The sequence below is a fragment of the Festucalex cinctus genome, chromosome 8 (genome assembly GCF_051991245.1).
Source record: "Festucalex cinctus isolate MCC-2025b chromosome 8, RoL_Fcin_1.0, whole genome shotgun sequence".
NCBI lineage: Eukaryota > Metazoa > Chordata > Actinopteri > Syngnathiformes > Syngnathidae > Festucalex > Festucalex cinctus.
The window spans coordinates 14,057,520-14,081,616 of record NC_135418.1 but is presented as its reverse complement, the minus strand read 5'-3'; the positions used below and the strand labels follow the sequence as shown (position 1 = coordinate 14,081,616).

The 24,097-nt window shown below is 39.7% G+C and overlaps 2 protein-coding genes and 1 pseudogene across 8 annotated transcripts in view; all 3 read right to left on the bottom strand.

Moving 5' to 3' along the window:
* cita (citron rho-interacting serine/threonine kinase a) overlaps positions 1-740 on the bottom strand; it is a 41,348-nt gene extending 40,608 nt beyond the window's left edge. For 5 of the 6 annotated variants that reach the window (XM_077529727.1, XM_077529728.1, XM_077529726.1 and 2 more), the window contains exons 1-3: positions 619-740; positions 306-423; positions 40-181 (exon numbers count right to left, since the gene is read on the bottom strand). In XM_077529727.1, coding sequence (XP_077385853.1) covers positions 40-181; positions 306-407 — 244 coding nt within the window. In that variant the 5' untranslated portion in view covers positions 408-423; positions 619-740. Of the gene's footprint in view, positions 1-39; positions 182-305 lie in introns of all 6 variants that reach the window. The other variant, XM_077529724.1, reaches the window with a different exon arrangement.
* A 1,005-nt stretch (positions 741-1,745) lies between these two features.
* Positions 1,746-3,672, bottom strand: LOC144023505 (beta-crystallin B3-like; annotated as a pseudogene). The gene is made up of 6 exons (XR_013284565.1): positions 3,391-3,672; positions 2,919-3,000; positions 2,730-2,845; positions 2,515-2,647; positions 2,293-2,435; positions 1,746-2,177 (listed from the first exon to the last, which is right to left on the bottom strand). The product of XR_013284565.1 is annotated as a beta-crystallin B3-like (transcript).
* Positions 3,673-3,831: 159 nt separating this feature from the next.
* Positions 3,832-23,495, bottom strand: tnks1bp1 (tankyrase 1 binding protein 1). The gene is made up of 10 exons (XM_077529068.1): positions 23,294-23,495; positions 19,385-20,203; positions 15,558-18,309; positions 7,940-8,052; positions 7,351-7,453; positions 6,748-6,892; positions 6,521-6,639; positions 4,825-5,006; positions 4,667-4,757; positions 3,832-4,544 (listed from the first exon to the last, which is right to left on the bottom strand). Exons 2-9 carry the CDS (start codon positions 20,194-20,196, stop codon positions 4,685-4,687), a joined length of 4,299 nt encoding a protein of 1,432 aa, XP_077385194.1. The 5' UTR covers positions 20,197-20,203; positions 23,294-23,495; the 3' UTR covers positions 3,832-4,544; positions 4,667-4,684.
* Between the last annotated feature and the right edge of the window lie 602 nt (positions 23,496-24,097).

Below are 24,097 nucleotides of genomic sequence, written 5' to 3'. Positions count from 1 at the left end.
CAGCTGAATCCTACAGGCACTCGTGTGCAATATGCTTACACTTGTTTACAAAGTTGGCCACTTGGTGTATCTTCATCAACTCAGGGGATTTACACTCTTGGAACAGTAACAACAGAGAATCCACAAACTCCTCCCGACCCAAGAAGCATCCTCCCTGCTGCCCACTCAGGCTGACTCGACCCTGTGGAAATACACGGAGAGAGAGAAAATGAAGTTCTATTTTAGCAGTTGATTGTTTTTGTACTTGTTCATATTTTGGGACCAGTAAGAGGGTGCATTTCTGGTGGGGGTGAGTAGACGTGTACCTGAAACAGCTGGTTGAGTCTCGAGCTGCGGATGGTGATTGGGTCCACTGATGTCGGCATCGTTTTCGGGCCTCCCTGGCTCACGTATTTGAACTTCAACATTCTCAATAATTACAGCCTGAGTCAATGACATATACAGAAGAGCTAAATGTGACGGTTTGACTGATTAACTACACCGGAATCGAACACGACAAACGAGGGGTAAACACAGCATGCTAATTTTGAGCTAAAACGCTTATTTGCTAACAATAAGTCGGACTTTCGGCTTAATTTACACCCACAGACATAAAACTCAAAGCGTGGGGCTACTCACGGAACTTCCATGCAAGCAGTCCGCCTTGCGAATAAATTATAAAGAAACTTTAAAATATAAAACGACTCGTTGTTTCCTTCTTTTTCGTCATTGCTTCCAGTCAACTTTCAAAATTTGCGCGTTCCCCGCCCATCTACGTTTCGGCGAGATGGCATGTGATTGGTTAAATTCGTGTTTGAGGGCGGTGCTCATATTTTTAACCAATCAATAGTCCTTTGGCTTCACAGGTTAGAGAGGAAGTAAATGGCGTTCGTTCGTCACATTTTTAAAAGCATAACAATAAATAAATTAGCTAATTTTACCGAAAAAGAAGTGAAGATGTGTATCTTAATTTATGTAAACAATTATATAACACGCTAATGCCTTTTACGAATAAAAGGCGGACTATTAAGTTTTTTTAAATGTATATTTACAATAATAAATAAACTGATGAATGTTATAGACCCTTTATTTCGCTCATATTTGTGTTGTCTTGTTTATAATACAATTTTAAAAGTTAGTTTTTTTAAATAATAATTCATTCGAATTACGTCAGTGCATGGTGCCTTTGTACTGTACTTACTTTCTACAACTAGTTTTCATTTTCCTACCACTGTACATTATTTTATATTTGAAAACATAATGGCTGCACTTAATTATGATTACTGGGCATATACACAAATATGTCTTAGATTTGACTTCCCACATAAAAAATAAAATAAAATAAATAAATACATGGAGTGGAGTGACACTTCAATTACACTAAAAAAAAATGTTTTGGAATGTATTTCTCCCATTTCCAGTTTGGATTTGTGGTGTTTTTACCACATAAAATACACCTCATGTAACAATCACATCAGTACCAGGGTGCCTCGGCTCGAGTGAACTGCCAGTGAAGTCTAGTGTAAGACAGAGCAACTAAATGCTCTTCATTTAGATGTCAAAAGGTACATGATTTTCCACTGTATGCTATTTTTGTGCTATTTTTATTTTGTGATGTGCTATGAGATTTTGGTAATATAAAATGTGTGCCTCGTCTCAATAAAGTTTGAAAACACCGACGACACTGTATCATATTGTCTATGATAAAGACATGCCGGTATTGCATGTTGTTGACATTAATTAAATAACGTACTTAAAATTAAAAGTCAGGGGGGAAAAAAACTTTATTTGTAATGACAAATGCATGTTTAATCCTTGCAAATGTTTCATCCTTGCAAATGCCAGTAGTTTGTCATTGTCATATCACAGTGGCTTTGTCTTGTCCCAGGTGTTAAAAGGAAGAGCCGGAGTTGTGGCCTTTGGCTTAAGGCTGGGTTTGTGACTTTGGATTTGGAGACGGTTTGGGGATGGGAGTAGGGTTGGGAGCGGGGTTAGGGTTGGGAGCGGGGTTAGGGTTGGGATTAGGATTAGGAGTCGGGGCAATGAAGCACCCCCTCTTGTGCCACTGCATGTCCCTCACACGTCGGACAGACTGGATCTGAGGCGCAGTGGCTCCCCAGTCATTCCAGTGCTTAAAGTCTCCATGCTCAAACACATACTGACGTCCTCTGTAGCCCGGGTACATGTAGCCTACCCACCTTGAGAGGCAAATTACAGTGAACTGAATAACGGCTCTCAAACAGTAAACCAAACTATTACAGTGACATTTTAACCATGCAGATGATATCCAAAAGTGATGAAATTGTATCTTACGTGCCGTTGATGGCCTTAGCACTGGCCACACGATCCTGGAAACCATAAGCCCACAGACTGGGAACATCATCGTCAACAATTTCCATCTTCCTGCCTTCAAAACCTGCGTTCTCAAACAGGTGCAGCTTGTGATCTGCATTGTCCTGGAGAGCAACACATACACTTGAATTTCCTGTTGAATTTGTTGGTGTTGCAATCGTAATAGGCATTATGGATACAGACCACTTTTAGGGGCCTGAAAGAGCTCAAACAGTAGTGACTCTGGCAGTTGGTCCAGGTGCTCCATCGGGGATACTCCCCCTTCTCCAGCACAAACTTCTCGCCTCCAAAACGTGGATGTTCAAAACCAATCCATCTGCAACAGAAGAGGAAAAGAACACCATACTGTACTCGCTTCCATCCATGTTATTTGTCGGGTGTCTTTTAGAATCACTCACGGTCCAGATTCTACAATGATGGAGCCAACTTTCTGTGTCTTCTCCAGCACATCTTTACATTCGCCAGTCAATTCCACTTTCTTTCCACGGAAGTTCTCAAACTCAAAAACTGCCAACTACAACATATAACAGCAATGACTAAGTCCTTTTTGGAAATTCCTGCTCACTGACTGTGTGTCATTTGTGTACCTTATATGAGGCTCCAGCTCCTCCTTGGCCCTTCTCTGCAGGGAATTGGTCTGGTCCTCCTTGTTGATCTGTCATTTTGGTGCTGTACAATTTAACATTTGATGAATATAGACAAACTAAAAAGCACACTCACACTGTCAGACTCAGTTTAAATTTATTCCAATTACTTTTGTATCTGCTTAACTCATTTCATTACATTGTACAGGCAAGTGACAACATTGCATAGTACACCATTATTACACTTTTGATAGTTTGTGTGAGGGTCTCATTTCAGTTAAACAATCATGCTGCTTTAAAGTATACTTAAACCAGCATTGGATCACACTAGATTGTGCAAGTTTAACCGGATAAAATGACAGACTAGTAGTAAATAATTGTTTTGAAGCACACATTCTAATGCAGATAAGACAGAACTAGTAAGAAAGTTGGAAAAACAAACTTAAGAGGGATCTTGATCATATATTTTTTTCACCTGGATGGCTTGTGTCAGTGCACCTGGTCCAAACCAATCTCCCCGTCTTCCCTTGTTCTTGTCTTTCTTGTCAGTCTGTGTTGGTGTGAGGGTGTGGAGGCCTGGCGAGCGGTCGTTGGCCAGGGGGGTATTTATGGTTTATTTCTGGCCACAGCAGCAAAAAGCCTGTTGATGCAGCAAGTCTGTCGCACCCATTGTGTCCATCACACTGCTTCTCAATAGGCTCGCCCTCTGTCCCTGGCAAACCACTGCCCAGCTCGGCCCGCGTTGCCATCCTGACCATGATCCTTTAGTGGGCACATGCTCTGCCAGCCAGCCAGGAGAATGAGCTGAGACTCAGCAACATGGACCCCACCCAGCTACCTTGCTCTGCACCTGCCTGCTTCTTCACCTTGCGCGCTGCTTCTTTTCACCTTTGCCAACAAACGACATACACTCAAATATATTTAATAGAAAAGCTTTTAATAAATTGCAAATTAATGACTGGTGGTCAATATTTTTTCATTGGACAACAAAGGCACTTAATACATCTCAAGTACGGTAGATAAACATATTCACATAGTGCGGTAGCAAAAAAAGCATTCTTCCATTTCCTGCAAGCTTGCTGATGTTATTAGGTGTTTGGATTAATTTATTGTATTCTGAAAGTAAGCAAAATTATGTGTAGAGGTAATTACAGGGTGAAATATTTATTTAAGTGCAAAGGTTTACTTTAAGAGATCAAATTATGTTCAACTAAAGACAAATGGGTGATCTAAAGTGACGTGAACTTATGAGTGACTATAAATTGCCTGCAACGGCGTAATGGCATTGGTCTCGGTCAATAGCAGTTGACAAACAGCAGTGAAGAAGAACAAAATGAAAAAATGTTCAATTTATGTCATGTTCCGCATTATGGTGATGATCATTGGTTGAATTTGCAGCATTAGATCAAATATGCTTGGCATTAATATAATATGTCACTTAGCTTGGCAAATCATTTACAACGGTTTTCATATTCTGTCTCAGAAAAACCTGAATTCCATTTTGCATATTTCAGATCTGGTTCAAATGTACAAATAAGGCACTCAATGTGCAAAATATCAACTTTGGTGAGGTGTCTCTCGGCACAAACATCTGACATGGATGGATTCTTCCCTTTGGCACGGTGGTTCCTACAGGGAACACAGTCCAAAGAAGACATCACATCAAGAAGTCTGTGATAGTTAAGAGTCCAGAATGACAACATATTCTCATCTTTTTTTTTTTTTTTTTTTACATTGAATTTAGTCCTCACCTGCCACATGCCACTCAGCTACCATTCCCCTTCAGGTTGACTGATTCGCTTTTTAGACTTCAACTCTGTCAGCCAAGCCGGAGAGACCGCACTGTAGAAAAGAAACAAATAAACACTTATTTGCTCAGCACTTTTCTTTTGTTCTTTGACGGTCTTACCCTCCATCTGTGGCACCTATGGGTGGAAGTACTCGTGCGGCTCCAGCAAGCTGGGCAGCAGAGCGAGGAGGTCTGGGAGAGCGAGAAGGCAGTTGGGAAGGGGCTGGCACCACTTCATCATTTGGACTTTCCTTGTCTTCTTCAGGCTCCTCTCGTCCTTCCGCTCTCTTTTTCATCTGGGCCTGAGGAAGAGTGTAAAGTGCAGTACCATCACAGTGTGATATCTATTAAACCCGGGATTCTCAACTGTTGGAGTGGGACCCAAAAGTGGGTCGCAGACAGCTCGGAAAAAAATGTATTTGGATTCTAATTTCTTTTTTTTTTTTAGAGCAGTACTGAGGTGAACCAAGTTCAAATATAGAACATACAATATTGGGTAAGTGTCAGGAAATTTGTGCTCGGAACTCGGTAAACAAATTAGTGCTGTCAAAGTTAAAGCATAAATTAATTCATTATTCACAAAAAATATCACATTAATCACATGTTAAACGCAGATTAATCACACTATTAATTTTGACCACAGATGATCCTTTAGCAGACAGCAAACGGTTACATTAAAGGTAGCACAGGTTGTGTTTGAGCAATAAATATAACTACATGCATTAACTCATTCACTCCCAGCCATTTTCACAGAAGCAATCCCCTCCATTCCCGGCTGTTTTACTGGATTTTGACTGATTTTACAAGGCCCACAGAATTTTGTGTTATATTGCTAGAAAGATTAAAGTCTCTTCTTTCATCAGGAAACCCCCCCAAAAACAAACATATTTCTGTTTCCGTTTTGCAGCAATTAGCATTAGATTGTAGCTAAATTTCACAATATTCACAAATCTATTTAGAATTGTGAGTACTTGAGCTTTTTTTTTCAACATGGTCATGGTTGATCTCCTTTGCTCTGCTGCCACCTGCTGGCAGGTTTGTGTAATCACTACCATTTCTTCTACCGTTCTTTGCAGTTGAAAGGCTGCATCAAAGCCTTCTGTATGTTCTAGCAAAAAAACAAAACACAAAAAAAAACGTCTTTGAACATTTAAAATAGAAAGTATTTATACATTTTTGAGAGAAAATTCGTTAAAGCATTTAATAAATGTTTGTGTATGACATTCAGAATATTTGTTCAAACAAAACAATTGGGGTATTTTTTTCCATTTTAAATTCTGCAAGTAATTAACTGATTAGAAAAAGAGGAGGATGAGCGTGTGCAGTGGATCAACAAATGTTAAAGACGTCCTCATAACATTAAATGACGAAAAAATTAACACAATCACAGGTGCTCTTTAAATTTGGCGAGCAAAAAAATGTTGATAAAAAGCCTTTTTAATTAAGCGATTAATCAAAATTCTAAGATGAGATTAATATGACTAAAAAAATTAATCGTTTGACAGCTCTTAAAAACAAAAAACAAAAACAAAAACAAAAAAACAGTGCAGCTCAGCCTTAGGCTAACGGACGTCATAGCTAGCAATTTGTATTTTGGCGTAATGGCGTAATGGCATAATGTCAAACTCAACTGAAACAGCTACTAAAACTATAACATACTGTACATGTATTTTCCGAGGCAAAAAAAAATATGTTATTGTTCTTAACTTCTATAAAATGGATTGTAGCTTTGCAATAATAAGAAGCTGTGATTCCCAGTTGAGAATCACTGCTATCCAAAAAGGCATACATCTAAACGACATCTCCTTGAACTTACAATGAGGGATGATGGGCTCACGCCAGGGAACACAGGCATCTTTCTGGAGGAAGGAGGAGAGGAGACGATCCTTTGTTTTGGCTGTTCCTCCTCTGAGTCGGACTCCCTTGGCCCTCCATCTGAAATGAGCAGTAAGTTGATGCATTACGATATGAAGATGACGCTAAATTCAAACTCAATTTAAAACTTCCAAAGCTACATATATGGGAAATTGGATTATGGATGACCTGTGGAGTCACAAGACCGCCAGTCGGGAGTCTCTACTGTAGATGGATTTGAGCGGCTTGAACGTGACGGACGCGATCGAATGCGCTTCTTGCCCAGGTCAGCCCTGGATCTCTGTGCGCTGGTGTCAAGGAGAGGGGTGGAGCTCTGTGCAACGGAATAAATAATTTTGCGTTAACAGAGTGGACCATTTGAAGTTGATTAATTTGAATATTGAACATTTTGTGGAAAAAAATATGCCTCTAAAGTTAGGTTTAGTGTATATAAGAATTACCTCTGCACAGGCAATTATTTTTTTTAATTTGTTTTGCTTTAGTGGCTAAAAACAAAAAAACAAAAACAGAATAATGCATGCCATAACATTGCCTATAAAAAAACTTGATGGTAACAATGTGACCCAGGATCTGATTATTTCAACTTCCAACATTGTGTGTTGGAAAAACTGTTCCAACATTTGACCAAATCAGATCGATCAGTGTCCTGGTTTGAGCTTAATGGTTGAACTGTACGATGTGCATATATGCAAAGTGATACACTAAAAGTTTGTGTGCTTTTGTAAATCAGATTGCTGAATTGTAAGGTGTGTAAGCAGAGTCACCACAAACCTCGGGGAAAGGAGACAGCCCTGGTTCAGTTGAATCAAAATCCTCAGAGGCCTCAGCGAAAGAATCAGTGAAGGACTTCGGAGTTGTTTGAAAAGAAGCAGTCCTTTGAAATCAATCAGAAAAACATAAGAAAGCTCCCAAATGATAAGCCTCAAGTAAATTGTGCTGCAACACAGTCAGGTCGATTTGAATATTCAAATCTAAAACCCAACTGCTTCTCAATTCTTGTTGTGCTGCTAACACCTTGAAACCACTAGGGGGCGAAAGGAGATCAAAACTGCAGGGATTCAATTTTGATCATCAACAGAATCGTCTCAACATTGAGTGACACAAAGTTACACTTTGTTTCTTTTTAAAAACTTTTGTTTACGTTTATATTCTATAATTGCCGGTCCCACAATAAGTTGATTTCAAGTTCATTTAATATTAATGTGACACGGTAAACCAGCCAAGAGCTACTTGACTTCAAGGTAACTGTGCATAGGATCTAAACGGTAGCTACGCTCACATGATGTCAGACTCCATCAAAATAACAGTAGAGCTACTATATTCATCTTAGGTTCTGTACAGGGCAACAAGTAAATCCTACCTGTCAGTTTTAGATCTCCATTCATAGCCTGCAGGTTGCCTGTCTGACTCAACGTCTATCAAAGCATCTGTGTCTTCACCAAGTCCAGGCGTCCGATAACTGCTGTCAAGTTCCTGAGGGACACACACACACAGACACAAAAAAAACCTTTGGATATATTTACAAAGTTATGTCAACTGTCACATTATGATGACATAATGCTGAACTGAAGGAGAAAATGGACTGTGCGCAGGGTAAAGATCAGACTGAACTACAGACGGAGAAATGGCTGAGGAGCAGCCAAGCATGCGTCTTTTAATGAGCTGTGCTGTGCTCACTATAACAACATGAACATGTGTTTGTAGGCAAATGCACACACCACATAGAAACCCATATACTTAAGTACCATTTTGCTGTCACACCCACATGTTGGAATGTAGGTGCACACATGCACATTAACTGTCAAAGGAGACGTCCCAATGTTGTGCTGTCTGATACTGTCACTTATACAGAGGCATAAAGAAGAAAACACCACCTAGCCTACACATGATTTTATGAAACAATACATCATAAAAGAACTAAATACATACAGAACATATATACTAGTGGTGATAAGGAGCAAAATGCCACTGTAATAGAATGAGGCTATAATTCTTGTGACAAGTAGCATTACGTAGTTGCGAAAGAGGTCGTAATTACTGACCTAACAGATAACAGAGATGATTTATTATGGTAACTTAGCGAATATATCTATGGCCTATTTGAACTGCATCATATTTTAGTTGATTTCTTCAGGAAAAGGAACACAAACACATTAAACTGAATGCTCATGCATTTACTGTCCATGCAAATCACATCAAGTCATGAAACGTTACTATATAAACCACTGGGTGTGTCAGAGCATCTTGTCCTCACATGCCAATTTTTTTTTAGAAAAGCAAAAGTATAATCTCACTTTAACATTAGGGACCTGCTACAGACTACTTTCCTGATAAGAAGATCCAATATATTTGCTTAGTATGCTAGCTAGCAGCATGTTAGCATTTCATCTACCTTGCTGCGAAGAATAAATAAAAGCATATTAGGCGCTTTTACTGTTAAAAATGCAAGCATGGCAGTTTGTTAGCATACTGTTAGCATGGTAGCATTTAGCTTTAAAACAGTCTAATGTAGCAAGACTCAGATTCACGTATGTATGCTGACAGACAGGCTGACAGCATAACCAATCACTGGTACCGTGTCTACCGTTTGAAATGAACCTGGCCAAATGGATGAATACATGCAGACTGAGATAACGAATTCCTGGACAATTTAAAAGCCCAATCAGGTCCTTTTTTAAAGGTCTCAAAGAGAAACATTATAATGTAAAAAGAACATGTATGGCCCCTCAGAATATTTACTTTGTTAGAAAGACAGAAACCCCAAGGGTGGCTTGAAAGCATGCATGAAAAAAACAGGGTGTGTACTGTCGTGTGTAGACATATTCAGCCAAAGTAGGATGAACCTCTTTGTGTGACACTTTGTCACATTGTTATTTTCCACTGCTTTATCTATGACACACATGACACCACAGGGAGGAAAAGGGCACACAAAACTGATAAAACACCACATTTGGAAGACCTTATCAGATAGCCATGTTTTTCCTGAAACAGACTACAACCGCCTACTAAGCTCCATATTTTCATTGACATTGGTGTGTATTGTGTTCATATGTCTGGGACAGGCCTACATGGAAAATTTGGGCTGGGGTCAGGTAAAATCAGTAACTCATTCACTCCCAGCCATTTTCACTGGAGCAATCCCCTTCGCTCCCAGCTTTGATTTTTTTTTTTTTTTTTTTTTATTTTGACTGATTTTTCAAGGCCCATGGGGAAAAAAAAAGAAAGATTAGAGTCTCTTTTTTCAGCAGGAAAAACCCCAAACATATTTCTAATTGTTTCTGTTTTTCAGCAATAAGCATTAGAATATAGCAAAGTTTCATCATTATTCACAAATCTTTTTAAAACTGTGGGGCAAACAGCTTTGTTGCAACATGGCCTTGATTGATCTCTTATACTCTGCCACCACCTTCTGGACGTTTTTGTGTCACAGACCTATCATTATTTCTGAGGGTGTCTGTGATAAAAATAATAGGTTCTTGTCCATGTGCCATCCATTCATAAAGTTAAATCAACATCGTCAAGGTTTTTTTTGGTTGTGTAATTTTCATACGTGTACCGTCCTCATTTATTGGTTTACTATTCCAAAAATAGTTGCTGTCTTAAAATGTGAGTAAAACAGCAAAATCATTGGAGGCCCAATTTTGCATATCGTGTGACAAAAGCAGCTCTTACAGAGCAGGTTTCCGTGGTTCTCTTTTGCAGCGTTTGTCGACTTCTGATGGAAAAGCAGCGCATTGATCTGCTGCTACGGCGGGCGAAACTGCGAAGAGGCAAAACGGCTCTCTGCAATCTCCCTTTGCTGTTTCCATTTTGGATTTCCTCATTGTCTTCGTCTTCCTCTGCACTGCTCCAGACAAGCGCGAGAGCTCCATGAAAGGAGCGTCGTACACCGTCGACCCAGCCCGCCATATGAAACTGGGCAGCTGACAGTTTTCCTCCAAAGTACTGCATGGTTGGAGAGCTCATAACTATCAGTTCTGATACTTGGGCCACCCCGGCAACTTGTGTCTCCACAGAAAATGCAAGAGCGTGCAAACTGTCTTTTGTAAAGGTAATGTCCATAAAATTGTCATGAATTAAGCACCACTTTTGTTCTTATTATAGTTATGATTTCAGTTCATGTTGCCAACATGAATTTCCTGGAATGAGTTATTTGTTGTCATTTAGGGCAGCAAAACACTGAGTTGTCATCAGAGATTCACTGCAGTCATTGTAAACTCCATCAAACCCTCCTTTGGTCTCTGAGGTTTAAAAAAAAAAATCTATAAAGTGTACCTCATTATAAGAGTATTATCTCTGTGTCTATTGTTGAGTCTTCTTCAGAATCAGGCAGTTTCTCCGTATCCTTTTGGGAGGTAAAAACAAAATACAAAACAAGAGATCCGAAAGCAGAGTCCAGGTCAGGTCACCCCCTTATCGCAAAAGTATGCTTTGTGAGGGAAAACAAAAAAAGTAATAGAAGTGTCCTAGATTGGTCAGAATGTAGTTGACAGAATGAATCAGGTCTTCACTGAGGGCAACACGCTTATCCAGGAATCCTCTTGGAATTTGATAGCTGGAGCAAATGGGAGCCCTGGATCGGTCAGAGGACATGTGAACTTTCTTGCTCGCAGTTAAGCCCATCCTCTTTGGTGTGCTGTGAAGTGGGGCGGGAGACAGGCTGGCTCTCAAAGCAGAGGGGAGCGATGGATAGACAGCATGTAGATTCACCATGTTTGGTCATTGTGACATGCTAGCCTTTCAAGTGGATCCAAATGAGGACATGATGACCACACAACATCTTGATACTGGCCAATCTGTCTGTCTTTATGTGCTTTGCTCAGTAGTCTGAAAGAATGTACGGTACTCAGTTGGTTGTACACCTTGTGTTAGCCCATTAAACATTTGACTTGTTTGCGCTTTTCTTGGTTTAGGTACTACATACATAATATATTATACATACAGTTGTCTTCAAGTATGAAAAGTAAGACTTTTTATATCATGTTACAATTAAAATGGATTAAGGGATCCATATTAGAGCAAAGCACAAGAAGGATGTTTTAACTTTAGAAGCAGCATTGCCCCCTGGTGGTGAAAGCATGGCTGGGGCTCCATTAGTAATATGTACCACTATTTGGCAAAGTTTGGCCCACAAAGCCACATACCACCCATTTGCCGTTCTTTAGTCTCGACCACCAAGCATTTACATTAGCAAGTGTCCTAAAATATTTTATTGATATTTTACCTATTTAATTTTTAAAATTAATTTATCTAACTATATAATTGGTGAGTTCCTTTTATTTTTTAATTGTATTTAATAATTGGTTAATTATGGTCAATGGAGTGCACTTTATCTACAGTACTTGTACTATCACTGTGCCCAAAGTGCGTTAAAGAGTCTAACATTCACTCACACCAATGAGGCCCTGCCCCCCATGAAGGGCGCTTCCAGCCCCATAGAGAACTTGTCTGTAGGCCTGTCACGATAAAAAATTTTGGCGATAAATTGCCGCACAAATTATTGCGATAAACGGTAATAATGCGGTTTTCATATAATTTTTCAACTATTATAATGATAATGGTATAATAAACAAATCCAAAGAATTCCCACACATGAGCAGGCTTTGATGCCAGCTCCATTTGTCCACATTATTTCCAAATGATGGCTGTCAATAATAATCAGGAACCCTCACCCTGAATCTGATGCACCAAATGCGCCGCTGTTGAGCCAAAGTAGTTACCTGCAAAAAAAACTTGTATCCCCTGCCGCAGGATCTTGGATGGGTACACGCGGAAGGGGATACAAATTTTTTTGGGGGGGAAACTAGTATGACATAGCACCGCCTGCCAGAGTGCGTCGCAAGATGATTCACTCCTCAATACGCTGTTTAGGACTCAGTCGTGACAGGAACGTAAACTTATTACCCACCCAGTTTTTGGTAAAACACGTATCTAACTGAGCAGCATAGGATTGCGAGGGTGTGTGCACATAGCGAGTGTTGCTTTTTCGGTAGGCTTCGAAGCACAAGCAATAAATGAACAACACAGAATAAACAACACCGATAGCTGTGGTGCGCTGCTAGCAATAAAAGTCACCGGATGACATGCTCTTCCAACTCAGCCAAAGCTGCCATTTATCATTAATAGATAGGTTTGATACCACCTATCAGATTGATACCAGTACGAGTATTCAACTCTTGAGTAGTGATGATGCCGAAACCAGAAGTACATAAAATTTCCCCAAAAATCAGTGACAGATAATTTTAAAGCAAGATCGATATATTCCAATATAGCATTTTTTAGCTAAAATTCCATGAAAATAATGGCATTTTTCTATTCTTCTGATATGTAATTTCAAGCTCATTATCGTAAAAGGGCCACATGATAGCGCCCAATGGTATTGGCCACCATTGCAAGTATCTTAAAATACGGCCGGATTGGCACCTGGTATCGGCACTCGCCCATTCCCAATAATTAACTCATTCACTCCCAGCCATTTTTACTGAAGCAACCGCCTTTTACTGGATTTTGATTGATTTTGCAAGGCCCACAAAATATTGTGTTTGTATAAAAACATGGATCCTACCAAAAGAAAGATTAGAGTTGCTTCTTTCATCAGGAAAGGATATTTCTATATGTTTTCGTTTTGCAGCAATTAGCATTAGAATATAGCTAAGTTTCCTCCTTATTTACAAATCTGTTTAAAACTGTGCAGAAAACATTGCCCTGATTGATCTCTTATACTCTGCTACTTTGTAATAACTACCATTGCTTCAACCGTTCTCATCGGTTCAGAAGCTGCAACAAAGCCTTCTGTAGTCTCTAGCATAAAAACAAAACAAAACAAAACAAAACAAAACAAAAACGCATGGATACATCTTTGGGAGCATGGTAACATTTAAAATACAACATTTATAAGTTTTTGGGAGCAAATGAGTTAATAATAAATACAGTTAAAAAATGAGCATGCATTGATATTGTAATCATTAAAATAGACAGCTTTACATATATTTTTTATTTAAGTGAATTAATTTCAATGCTACCATTTAAAAATGACAATGCATTATTCATTATTTTATGATTGAAATGAGAATATTCTACATTTAACTTTATTTATTTATTTTTTTACCCCAGCTACAAATTAGTTGGTCCATCTGTTATTTATTTATTTATTTATTTATTTTTATCAATTGTGTCCCTTGAGCAATGCCAGTTTATCCTTGATTTATAACGTTAGGCAATTCTAATTCCCCATGCAATGAAACATTGTGCGAATTATTGGACACCAAGGTGAACTTTTCAAAACTCTCCAAACATACAATACTTGATTCTTATTCTTCTTTTTTTTTTTTTAGCCTATACTCTATTCTTTTCTCTTTTAAGTAAATGCAACATGTCCAGTTCCACCCAATAATAGCTTACTGTGTACGTAGGTTAGGGCTTGTTTGCTAAAGCATGCAAACAGGCAGAAAGATTGAGGGAGTCTCACAATGACGCACACATGCATGCACGCGCGCACACACCCCGTTCAGACTGGATAACCACAGAGATCAGCGCTCCACAGAGCCTGCTCTTTTTTTCTGCAAATATGATGCATGTTCAAACAGGCAGGTGATCTTGATCTTTGCTTGCTTTGCACTCTCAATAGATCTGATTTTTGTACCATGAATAATTATTTTGATTTATTAGAATCTTGTGTAAAGATTGCGTTTATGAAAAGCTAAGTGCTTATGTACAGTATAGACTGCACATATATCGTGTGTAAACATATGCTGCTGTTGTCCATAACAAAACGATTTTAAGTGAAAACCTCCAAAAAGGGGAAATCTGTATCAAATCCAGTCGAGCGCGGAACTACGGTAAGGTTGTACTGTTCATGAAAGTGAGAAAAAATGCAAAACACTGTACTGCAAGCAATTACAGTATGCTTGTTTGTCCAAGCACAATGTAGTGAGCACGTTAACACGTTATATGTGCCTCCACTTTTTTAAACATTCTGATTAAAACTGTGTTAGTGGAAAGTGAACCAGCACCTCAGACCTCCCACCCCATCCCGTGGGAGGTCATTATGCCACCTGCTGTCGACTAAAAATGACATCACAGTTGCTCAGAGCTCAAATAACAAACAATGACGTGATTGTTGACGAGTCGACAATACACAGGCCAACAAAGGCATGTTTTTAGGGCATGGCGTAACCAGGTGAAGCGAGTATAACAAGATTTTTTGATTTTTTTTTACGTGTAGGAGGACACATCAAATGCGCTGTATATGACAGTGGTAAAATAATACTTACACAATGTCTTGTCTACAGAATCACTTTTGTGTTTTTACCCAATTTATACTTTTATAGTCTGGCCTTTCCCTTACAACAGTGGTTATAAAAACTCTATGCACCCAAATGCCAGGTTATTCTGTAAAAAAAAAATGAGACCATGATAAATAAATTAAAAACTTTCTCACCATAACAATATTGTGACCTATAAATTGTACAACTAAACAGAAATAATGAAAAAACATGTTTCAATAAATAAATAAATAAACAACTGGGAATATGTGCACATACTCTTAACTGTGGTATGTGTTCATAATTAACCAATCACATTCAAACTCATGTTAAAAGGAAGTCAGCACACTGACCACCATTTGAAGTGCCTTTGATTAACTCTGCATAAAGTTCAATGTCATAGTAGGCCTTTCCTGATGTATTTTTTTCTTTTGCTTTCATAATCACAGTGTTTCCATTTCTTTCACAAGGCATTGGACTATTCCTCACTTTTAAATCAGAAGAAATGGACTTGCTTCCTTCCTTTGTTTCTTGTTTAATTAGTCTCGTCTGAGAAACTAATCGTCAGGCCAATTTGAGATTCACATCAGTGAACTAAATAGACAGGACAAACAGATGCAAAAAGTGCTCAATCACTGGATGTTGAGTTAATGCTAAATGTAGTCTATCATGGATTGTATAGTTTGATAAAAAAGTGAAAGAATTTGAATTTACCTCATGCTTGTAATATCTGCCTCCTTTTGCCAGATCTATCTGTGGAAGCTCTTCCTCCTGCTCTTGAGACTCCTCTTCTTGTTCTCGTTGGTCCTCCTGTTCCTCTGGGCTCATCAGGGTTGATTTCATATCAAAGCCCCCTTCAGTCCTCACTCTCTCTCGTGCATCTCTCTCCCGAGAGCCAACACTGAGAGGCACCAGAATGTCTACCGTTGTGTCCCGTGTGGTTACGTCCACTTTAGGCTGTGAACCCCATCGAGTTGCCTTCACGGAAAAATCATCAAAATGATGAACATCCACCAGAGGCTGACGCTCACTGACCGAGAAGTTGTCATAATCTATCCCAGTTTGTGCAGAGGATTTGCCCAAATCTTTGGTGTCAAACCTGATTAAATTTGGCTCAGTTGTATCACTCATGTCTTGCCTCCTTCTATCTTCCTCCCTTTGTGCTTCTTCCATCTGTCTTTCCATCAGCCTCATTCTCTCCTGCTCTTCTTTTTGTTGTTGCATTTTCATCTCTATCTTTCGCCTTGTCCTCGACTGTTCGTCCTTAAGTGCTTGTGCCACCCTAGAGTGCTCCCGCTCTTCCTGTCTCTGTCGCTCCTCTTCTTCCATCTTGAGCCTGAGTCTTTCCATCTCATCCCTCCTGTTCTCCTCTTCTTTCAGTCGTTCCCTCTCCAATTCCTGGCCTCGCTGCCTTTCATTTTGTTCTATCTTCAGCTTGAGTCTTTCTATCTCATCCCTCCTTCGTTCCTCTTCCTTCAGCCTTTCCCTCTCCAAGTCAAACAGTCTCTGTCGCTCCTTTTCTTCCATTGCCAGCCTCACTCTTTCAAGCTCATCCCTCCTCCTCTCTTCTTCCCTTAGTCTTTCCCGCTCCAATTCCTCCCTTCTCCGTATTTTCTCTTCTTCCCTCTTTAGCCTCAATCTTTCTATCTCTTCTCTCTTTCTCTCCTCTTCTCTCTGCATTTCTTTTTCCAATTCCTCTCTTCTCTGTTTCTCCTCTTCCAACTTCTTCACTCTCATTCTTTCGATCTCCATTCTCTCCTCTTCCCTTAGCCTTTCCCTCTCCAATTCCTCCCTTCTCAGTTTCTCCTCTTCCTCCCTCTTCTGCCTCCATCTTTCCATCTCCTCCCCCCTTATCCTTTCCCTCTCAAATTCCTCCCTTCTCATTTTCTCCTCTTCCTCCCTCTTTAGTCTCAATCTTTCTGTCGCCTCCCTCCTTCTCTCTTCTTCCCTTATCCTTTCCCTCTCCAATTCCTCCCTTCTCAGTTTCTCCTCTTCCTCCCTCTTTAGTCTCAATCTTTCCATCTCCTCTCTCCTTCTCTCCTCTTCCCTTATCCTTTCCCTCTCTAAATCCTCCCTTCTCAGTTTCTCCTCTTCCTCCCTCTTCTGCCTCCATCTTTCCCTCTCCTCCCTCCTTCTCTCCTCTTCCCTTTGTCTCTCCCTCTCCAATTCTTCCCTTCTTTCCTTCTCCTCTTCGTCCCTCTTTAGCCTCGATCTTTCCATCTCCTCCCTCCTTCTCTCCTCTTCCCTTTGCCTCTCCCGCTCCAATTCTTCCCTTCTTTCCTTCTCCTCTTCCCTCTTAAGTCTCAATCTTTCTATCTCCTCCCTCCTTCTCTCCTCTTCCCTTATCCTTTCCCTCTCCAATTCCTCCCTTCTCAGTTTCTCCTCCTCTTCCCTCTTTAGCCTCAAATTTTCCATCTCCTCTCTCCTCTCATCTTCTCTGATCCTTTCCCTCTCTATTTCCTCCCGTTTCTGTCTCTCCTCTTCTTCCCTCTTAAGTCTCATTCTTTCTATCTCTTCCCTTCTTCTGACCTCTTCTCTCAGCCTTTCTCTTTCTAGTTCCTCCTTTTTTTGTCTGTCTTCTTCTTCCCTCTTTAGCCTCAAATTTTCTCTCTCTTGCCTCCGTATCTCCTCTTTTCTCAGCCTTTCTTTCTCCATTTCCTCCCTTCTCTGCTTCTCCTCTTCCTCCATTTTGAGCCTCAATCTTTCTTTCTCCTCCTCCGCTCTCTTCTTCTCCTCTTCCCTCAGCCTTTCTTTCTCCAGTTCCTCCCTTCTTTGCATCTCCTCTTCCTCCATCTTCAGCCTCAATCTTTCTTTCTCCTCCTCCCTCTTCTTTTTAATCTCCAATTCCTCCTGTCTCTTCTTCTCTTCCTCCTTCATTCTCTCCTCTTCCCTCAGCTTCTCTTTCTCCAGTTCCTCCGTTTGCTTCTCCTCCTCTTTCTTTTTAAGCCTAAGTCTTTCTTTCGCAACCTCCACCCTGCTCTCCTCTTCTCTCATATACCTGGCTTCTTCTTCCTTCCTCTTCTCTTCCTCCCCCGGTTTCTTCTCGTCATCCAATTTGAATATTTCTTTTTTACTTTCCTCAGCCTTTTGCCTTTTTTCAATTTCCAAATGTTTTATTCTTTTCACCTCACTTATATCCTCATCCATGCTCGTAGTTATTATTTCCTCTGATTTGCTTTCATCTCTTGATGCCCCGTCAAGAGGACCTTCACTATCGTCTCTCCCAACCGAACCAAATTGAACAGAGCGACGTTTGGCAGCGTCTTGTCTTTCAACAATTTCAGGGGAGGAGGCGTCGTCAGAATCATCATCTTCTGATGAAGTCTTGTTCTCCAACACCTCTGAAGTGTGAAGTTGCTTTGTTGGCAGGTTTCCAGTTATGTCAGACAGCAATACGGTCCCTGATTCAGAATCAGCTGGCAATTTGTGACTCTTCTCTATTGTTGGCTTGGTGGGGGGCACTAAGCTGGAGAGGGAAAAAAATCAATTGAATTCAAAAAGCCAATGCTCATGTTATCTTTCATGCAGTTTTTTGACATAGAGCCAAATAAAACTTCACAGTAATTACGAGAACTTATTTTGGAGAACCTCTTGGAATTTCAGACTGTACGAGCTTAATGGTGGATACTTTTAACTGAAACTTGCCAACTAATCAGGCAAGGGGTTCACCAAGTAGCAGGCAAAATGAAAGTATTAATTGTTGCTTGTGTGGACAACTGTGAGAGGACACCGAGCTTGAGTAGCTTCAAAAGCTTCAAAAACAAATTCAGTCGGCCCAATTATGTGTGAAGTTTTGCAGAGATATGATGAGAAACAATTAAGTTGTGCGTTTTGAGTCTAGTTTGAAGGCATTTTTTGACCAGATTTTCTCTAGACTTATGACACAAGTGTTCCCCAAAGAAACCAGTTTCTTACACTGAAGGTTGATTTAAAGATAATTATGAATTGAAACGAAATCACGATATCAGCAAGAAAAAAAATGTTCAGACCAATCTATGGCTGTTGTTTACTTGGGTGCTCATCATGCACGTTTCTTGAAGGTCCCTCCACACAAACGTACACACCCAAGCACTTGCGAGCTAAATCTGGATAAACTTTTTATAACAATTTAATTTTTTTTACAATTTTATAACAGTTATTTACGATAATTTGTGCACTGTACAGTACCAAGCATTTTTATTCAACAAAAAAGAACAAAACATTTTTGTACTGTTTTGGGTGCTCTTATGCCATGAAAAAAAAATGATTCCGTTTAACGGACAATCGTCGTTAATGGATAACCACTCCACCATAATAGTCAGTTAAATCGAGGTTCACTCTTCAGTAATGTTTGAAGACGTCTGTAACCATGTGAAATGTTAGTCAAGTGTTTGGGGATCATAGTTTGTGGTATATTAATGGTTTAAACAAGGGATTCACTAATATCTTTTTTTCCCCCAGCTAAGTATAAGTACTTGTAGAATTATGCCCAGTGACATAAAATCAAATATTGTATGATATTCAAGAACACTAGCAACACAGAGGAATGAAAGCTTACTGACCTGGTCTCCTGAGTCCAGTTTTTGATTCGTTCCTTGACACCAGCTGATTCATTTACAATCTCGGGCTGCACTCTCTTCACAGCAACCTCTGGCTTTGACGCAGAGTCAAATAGAAGACTGATCCGACGTTTGATACTACCACCTCCGCTGTTGTCTTCCATCAGTTTGTCTTCATTACTTTCTGTGGTGGACGGGTCTGGCATTTTTGGTTTCGGCTCGTTTACATTTTCTTTTCCTTTTTTAACAGATGTGGATCTGCTGGCGTCAGAGGGTCGAGGGATACCACCAGCGTTAAACTTTGAGGTTAGCTCCACGGACAAGCGCTTCCTGGTTCCGCCCCACTGAAATGTTTCATTGGTTTTCGAGGAATCATTGTCCTGTGGTTCTTCAGGCTTTTGGATCGTGGTCACTGGAGATTTGCTGTTACTTTTTTCAACATCAGCTTGTTTAGTGTGAGTTATCACCTGCGTCTCTGTTTTGTGGTTTGTTTTGGCAACTTCTTTCTGGACTGTAACAGGTTTGGTTTCAGCTTTGAATGGTTTTGTTTGATCTTTTGTATTCACACTTGTGGACTTTTGCTGAGGTGGTTTTGTGGCCGGTTTGGTCAAGGAGGGTTTAGGGGCAATTTTAACCACTGGTTTTTCAGCCTTGTCCTTGGAGGACACATTGACAGCCTTTGGCGCATTTATGGAGCGAATGGTGCTTTTTTGTGCAGAGAAAGGCTTGGGAGCAAGTCGAGGCTTGGGGGGCAGAGATGGCTTGGATTTTGAGATATCGATCACCTGCGAAGAGTCAACTGTGCTCTGCATCATTGGGTTTCTAAAACGAGAGAATGTGAAGGACAGGTGTTAAAAAAAAAAAAAAACGGAAAGTGGATATTTATGGTTGGAGAAAACTGTCTAATCACTCAAACAATAATTACAACACCATGAAGCCAATCAAATTAGTTGTATATTTTTTCACATCACTTTCCTATTTGACATTATTATAGTAATTGTTATCGTAATTAATACAAGGGGAGCATTACCCTGTCTATCCTGTAGTGCTGTCAGTATTGAATATTTTTAAAATGAATGAATCTATCGATTATTCAATTTATTACTTGATTACTTGACAAATCGGATTCATTTTAATTTTGCATTCAAGCATTTTTCCACAATTGCTGTTTATTAACCAATGATTGGTGTTTATTTTGTTCTTTGTATTTGTATAGTGATGTAAAAAAAAAGGGGGGGGGGGGTTGATGTACTATGTTAGAGGTACGATAATTGTTTTCCAAAGTAAAAACAGATGTTTGCAAATGTCTTATTTTATTAAACACAGAAGATAATCAGTCTCCTTTCATGAAGGACTACAGAAATCAGTAAACAATTACTGTTGATATTAGTGTTGTTCCGATACCGATACTGGTATCTGCAGAGGAGCCGATACTGCATTAAAACAGTGGTATCGGTATCGGTGACTACTCACAAGTAACATGCCGCTACCGTAATTCCAAAGCTAATATATGATTTTGGATGCAGCATCTTGTGTCTTGCTCGTGCACGACATTCACTTATATGTGACATGCTCACTGCATGCCGATCTAAGATATCCTATTGGCCCTTGAATGCTCTGAACCAATGGCAGAACAGCTTTTTCATGTTGAGGAAAAAAACCCTGGGATATTTTAAATATAAGTGATATGTAAGATACAATAATAATGATGATGGAAAAAATTTAAATAAATAATAATAATAATAATAATAATAATAATAATACAGTCACCCATTTCTGTACTTGTGTTTTGTTTATTTTCACTAAGGGTGAGCTAGGGCATATCTCAGCTGACTTTGGGTGAAAGGTGGGGTAGAGCCTGGACTGGTCACCTGCCAATCACAGCTAAATAAGTCAAGTGCTAGAATACAACATGCCCTTCAGTTACAAGCCAATTGCAGGATGGATGCTTGAGTTGCAATTCTATTATAGGATGCTTATTTATTGAGGTTTTTAAGTCGCAAATCATTACAGAACATGTACCTGGTCAAATTAAGTTAAAAACCATGCACACACAAAAACAAGTAGAGTTTCAGAAAGTGGGTCAATTTGAATACAGTATTAGCTAACAAAGTAATGCAACAATAGCCTACAGATCATTATCTTGTACTGAGATTAGTGTGCCACAGTGGTGGAATACTAATGTATAATGGTTGGTTACCAAACTGGCAAACTTCCAGTGAAGTTGTGGTGTAGCGTACAGTACATAGCTGTCCAAAGTGTCAGCTAGTGGACACATGAGCGTGGTCAATTAGATCAGGAAGTCATTACAAGAACTCCTACAGCCTTGGCAGACAGTACTTCCTGTCTGATTTCCTCTGCAGCCCATTTAGAGAGCAAACTAGTTGGGCCCTCTATCGGTTGCTGCCAAGCAGTGAGATCAATTTAAGTCTCCATTGATTCAAGATATTCAAATTACACAACTAACCAACTTTTATGGAAAGTTGTTTGAACATAACACTTTGCCATCACTAGTAAGACACTTCAGCACACCATTAGAACGGCTAGGGCAGAATAGTAGAACAACTGTCTTGCTGGTAATGTTTTTTCCATCGCTGTTTGACATTTTTGCATACTTATTGGACAACTTTGACATACTAGTAGGGCAACTAAATGTTTCTATTGAAGTAAAGCTGTTAGTATGACAAGTGATAGACATTAGGAGAATTTTATAATGACACTTGTAGTAGCAAGTAACAAGTGTACAGTTTTGCCTCACTGGTAACATAAATAGTAGTCTTACAAGTATGCCAAAGTTGTCCTGCAAGTGAGCAAAAATGCCATACAGTTGATGGCAGCAGTGGGGAAAAAAATGTTACTAGCTACTGTATAAACAGTTGTTCGACTAGTGACTTGTTTTCAAGTGAGGACAAAACATTTATCCTTAAACTGGATATTAATGATACAAGTTTCCATACACTTACATAGAACATCCTCCTAGTCGAATCATTTCGGTGTAAGATGCAAATGTCTAAAGTGGTGTGTGGGTACTTTAAAACCATGGTACATCATGGGAACAATGGCCAAACTCTCACAAGAGTGACGATGTGTTTACACGGAGTGTAAAGTGGTGTTTCCAAATGTGTCACTATAAATTCCCCAGGCATTGTTTGCAGCATCTGGTTTGACCTGTCAGTCTTTTTGAACCGGCTGGTCTCTCAGATCCCCACCCAAAAGTTGAATGAATGTGTCTCCCTATTGAACACAATATCCCAATTACAGAGCTGCCTTTGTTTGATCAGAAACACCAATATTCAGGTCTACTTTTATTTGCATGGGGATGGGTGGTGTCTCTGTGTGACATATGGACCCTGGGGCATAATAAGTGAGCACATCAAAAGCTGCCACCCACTTTCAAATCAATAGGGTCTCCTCTTGGCAGGTGAGCGTGAGAAACGAACTGCTGTCTGGCAGGTAGAAACTGCGCTTGACAGATTATCATTATTTGGTGTTTATTCGGTGCATAATCGCGCTTTCCCATGGAACAGATTAATCGTTCCGCTTCGTCATCTTTGTTTGCCTGCCCTCCTTTTACTCGCTGCTCACCTGCTCGAGTAGAGTGATGCAGCTTCTTTAGAAACCCATAAAGAAACAACTATACGGACATTTAAAAGACGTTAGACTGAGCGCTTTTATGGACAGGTTAATAAGTTACAGATAAACGCGTCAACAGTGAACTATCGGTCATTGAACTAGCCGTGGAGAACTAATTAAAAGTGTGTAACTTCAGCTAGCTAAACAATCAGACCGGTAAGACGACAAGTAAAAATCATCGAAATGTACTCACAATACGCAATTAAAGCTCAAATATGAACGAGGCAAGCGTACTGTGCACCTGCTCCATACAGATGTGAAATAACGTGTTTCATTTACCTTTTCGTCTTCACGCAATCATACAGATGAGGAAGATGGGAGGACGTAGGAAAAAGTTATGAACGAGAAAAAAACGGCGTTAACGTCCACCGTCTTGCCTGCTTCTCTATGTTTTTCCTCATTCCCACTAAGTAGGCGTCACAACGTGTGGACTCCTTTCAAAACACTCCCTACACTCCTCGACTCGACCTACCAGGCATGCAGCTTGGAGGTTAACGTTAGTGACGCGCGGCGACAGCGGAAAATACAGGCCGGGCCTTCAAAATAAAACCACTCGTATTTTGAAGCGGTTACTGTGTCTTAGCAGGGTTTACTATAAGCACTCTCATTACGTGACACTCATCACTCAACATTTTTTTTTTTTTGCACATATTTTTCATGAGCTCAACTCAAACATTCAAACCTTTTCCCATGTTCCCAAATCTGTCTAAATCTAGTGAGCACTTCTCCATAGGCATCCACTTTATATGTGCAGCACAAGAAGATGCACAGTTGTACTTTGGGCGCCCATTAAAAAAAACAAAAAAACAAAAAACAAAACTCTAAAATGTGCTGTAGTTGCTAGATATTGGTCATGCTGAGTCAAAACCTAAAGAATAAAGATGTGTTTTAAGCAGTGTTAAAAGTGGATAAAAAGTGGACATCAGCAAACTTGAACTCACAAATGGATCCAACCGTTGTTTAGATGACAAAAATAAAATAAAATAAAATAAAATAAAATAAAATAAAATAAAATAAAATAAAATAAAATAAAATAAAATAAAATAAAATAAAAAAATCCGAGTCAGAACGCGCATCCCCACA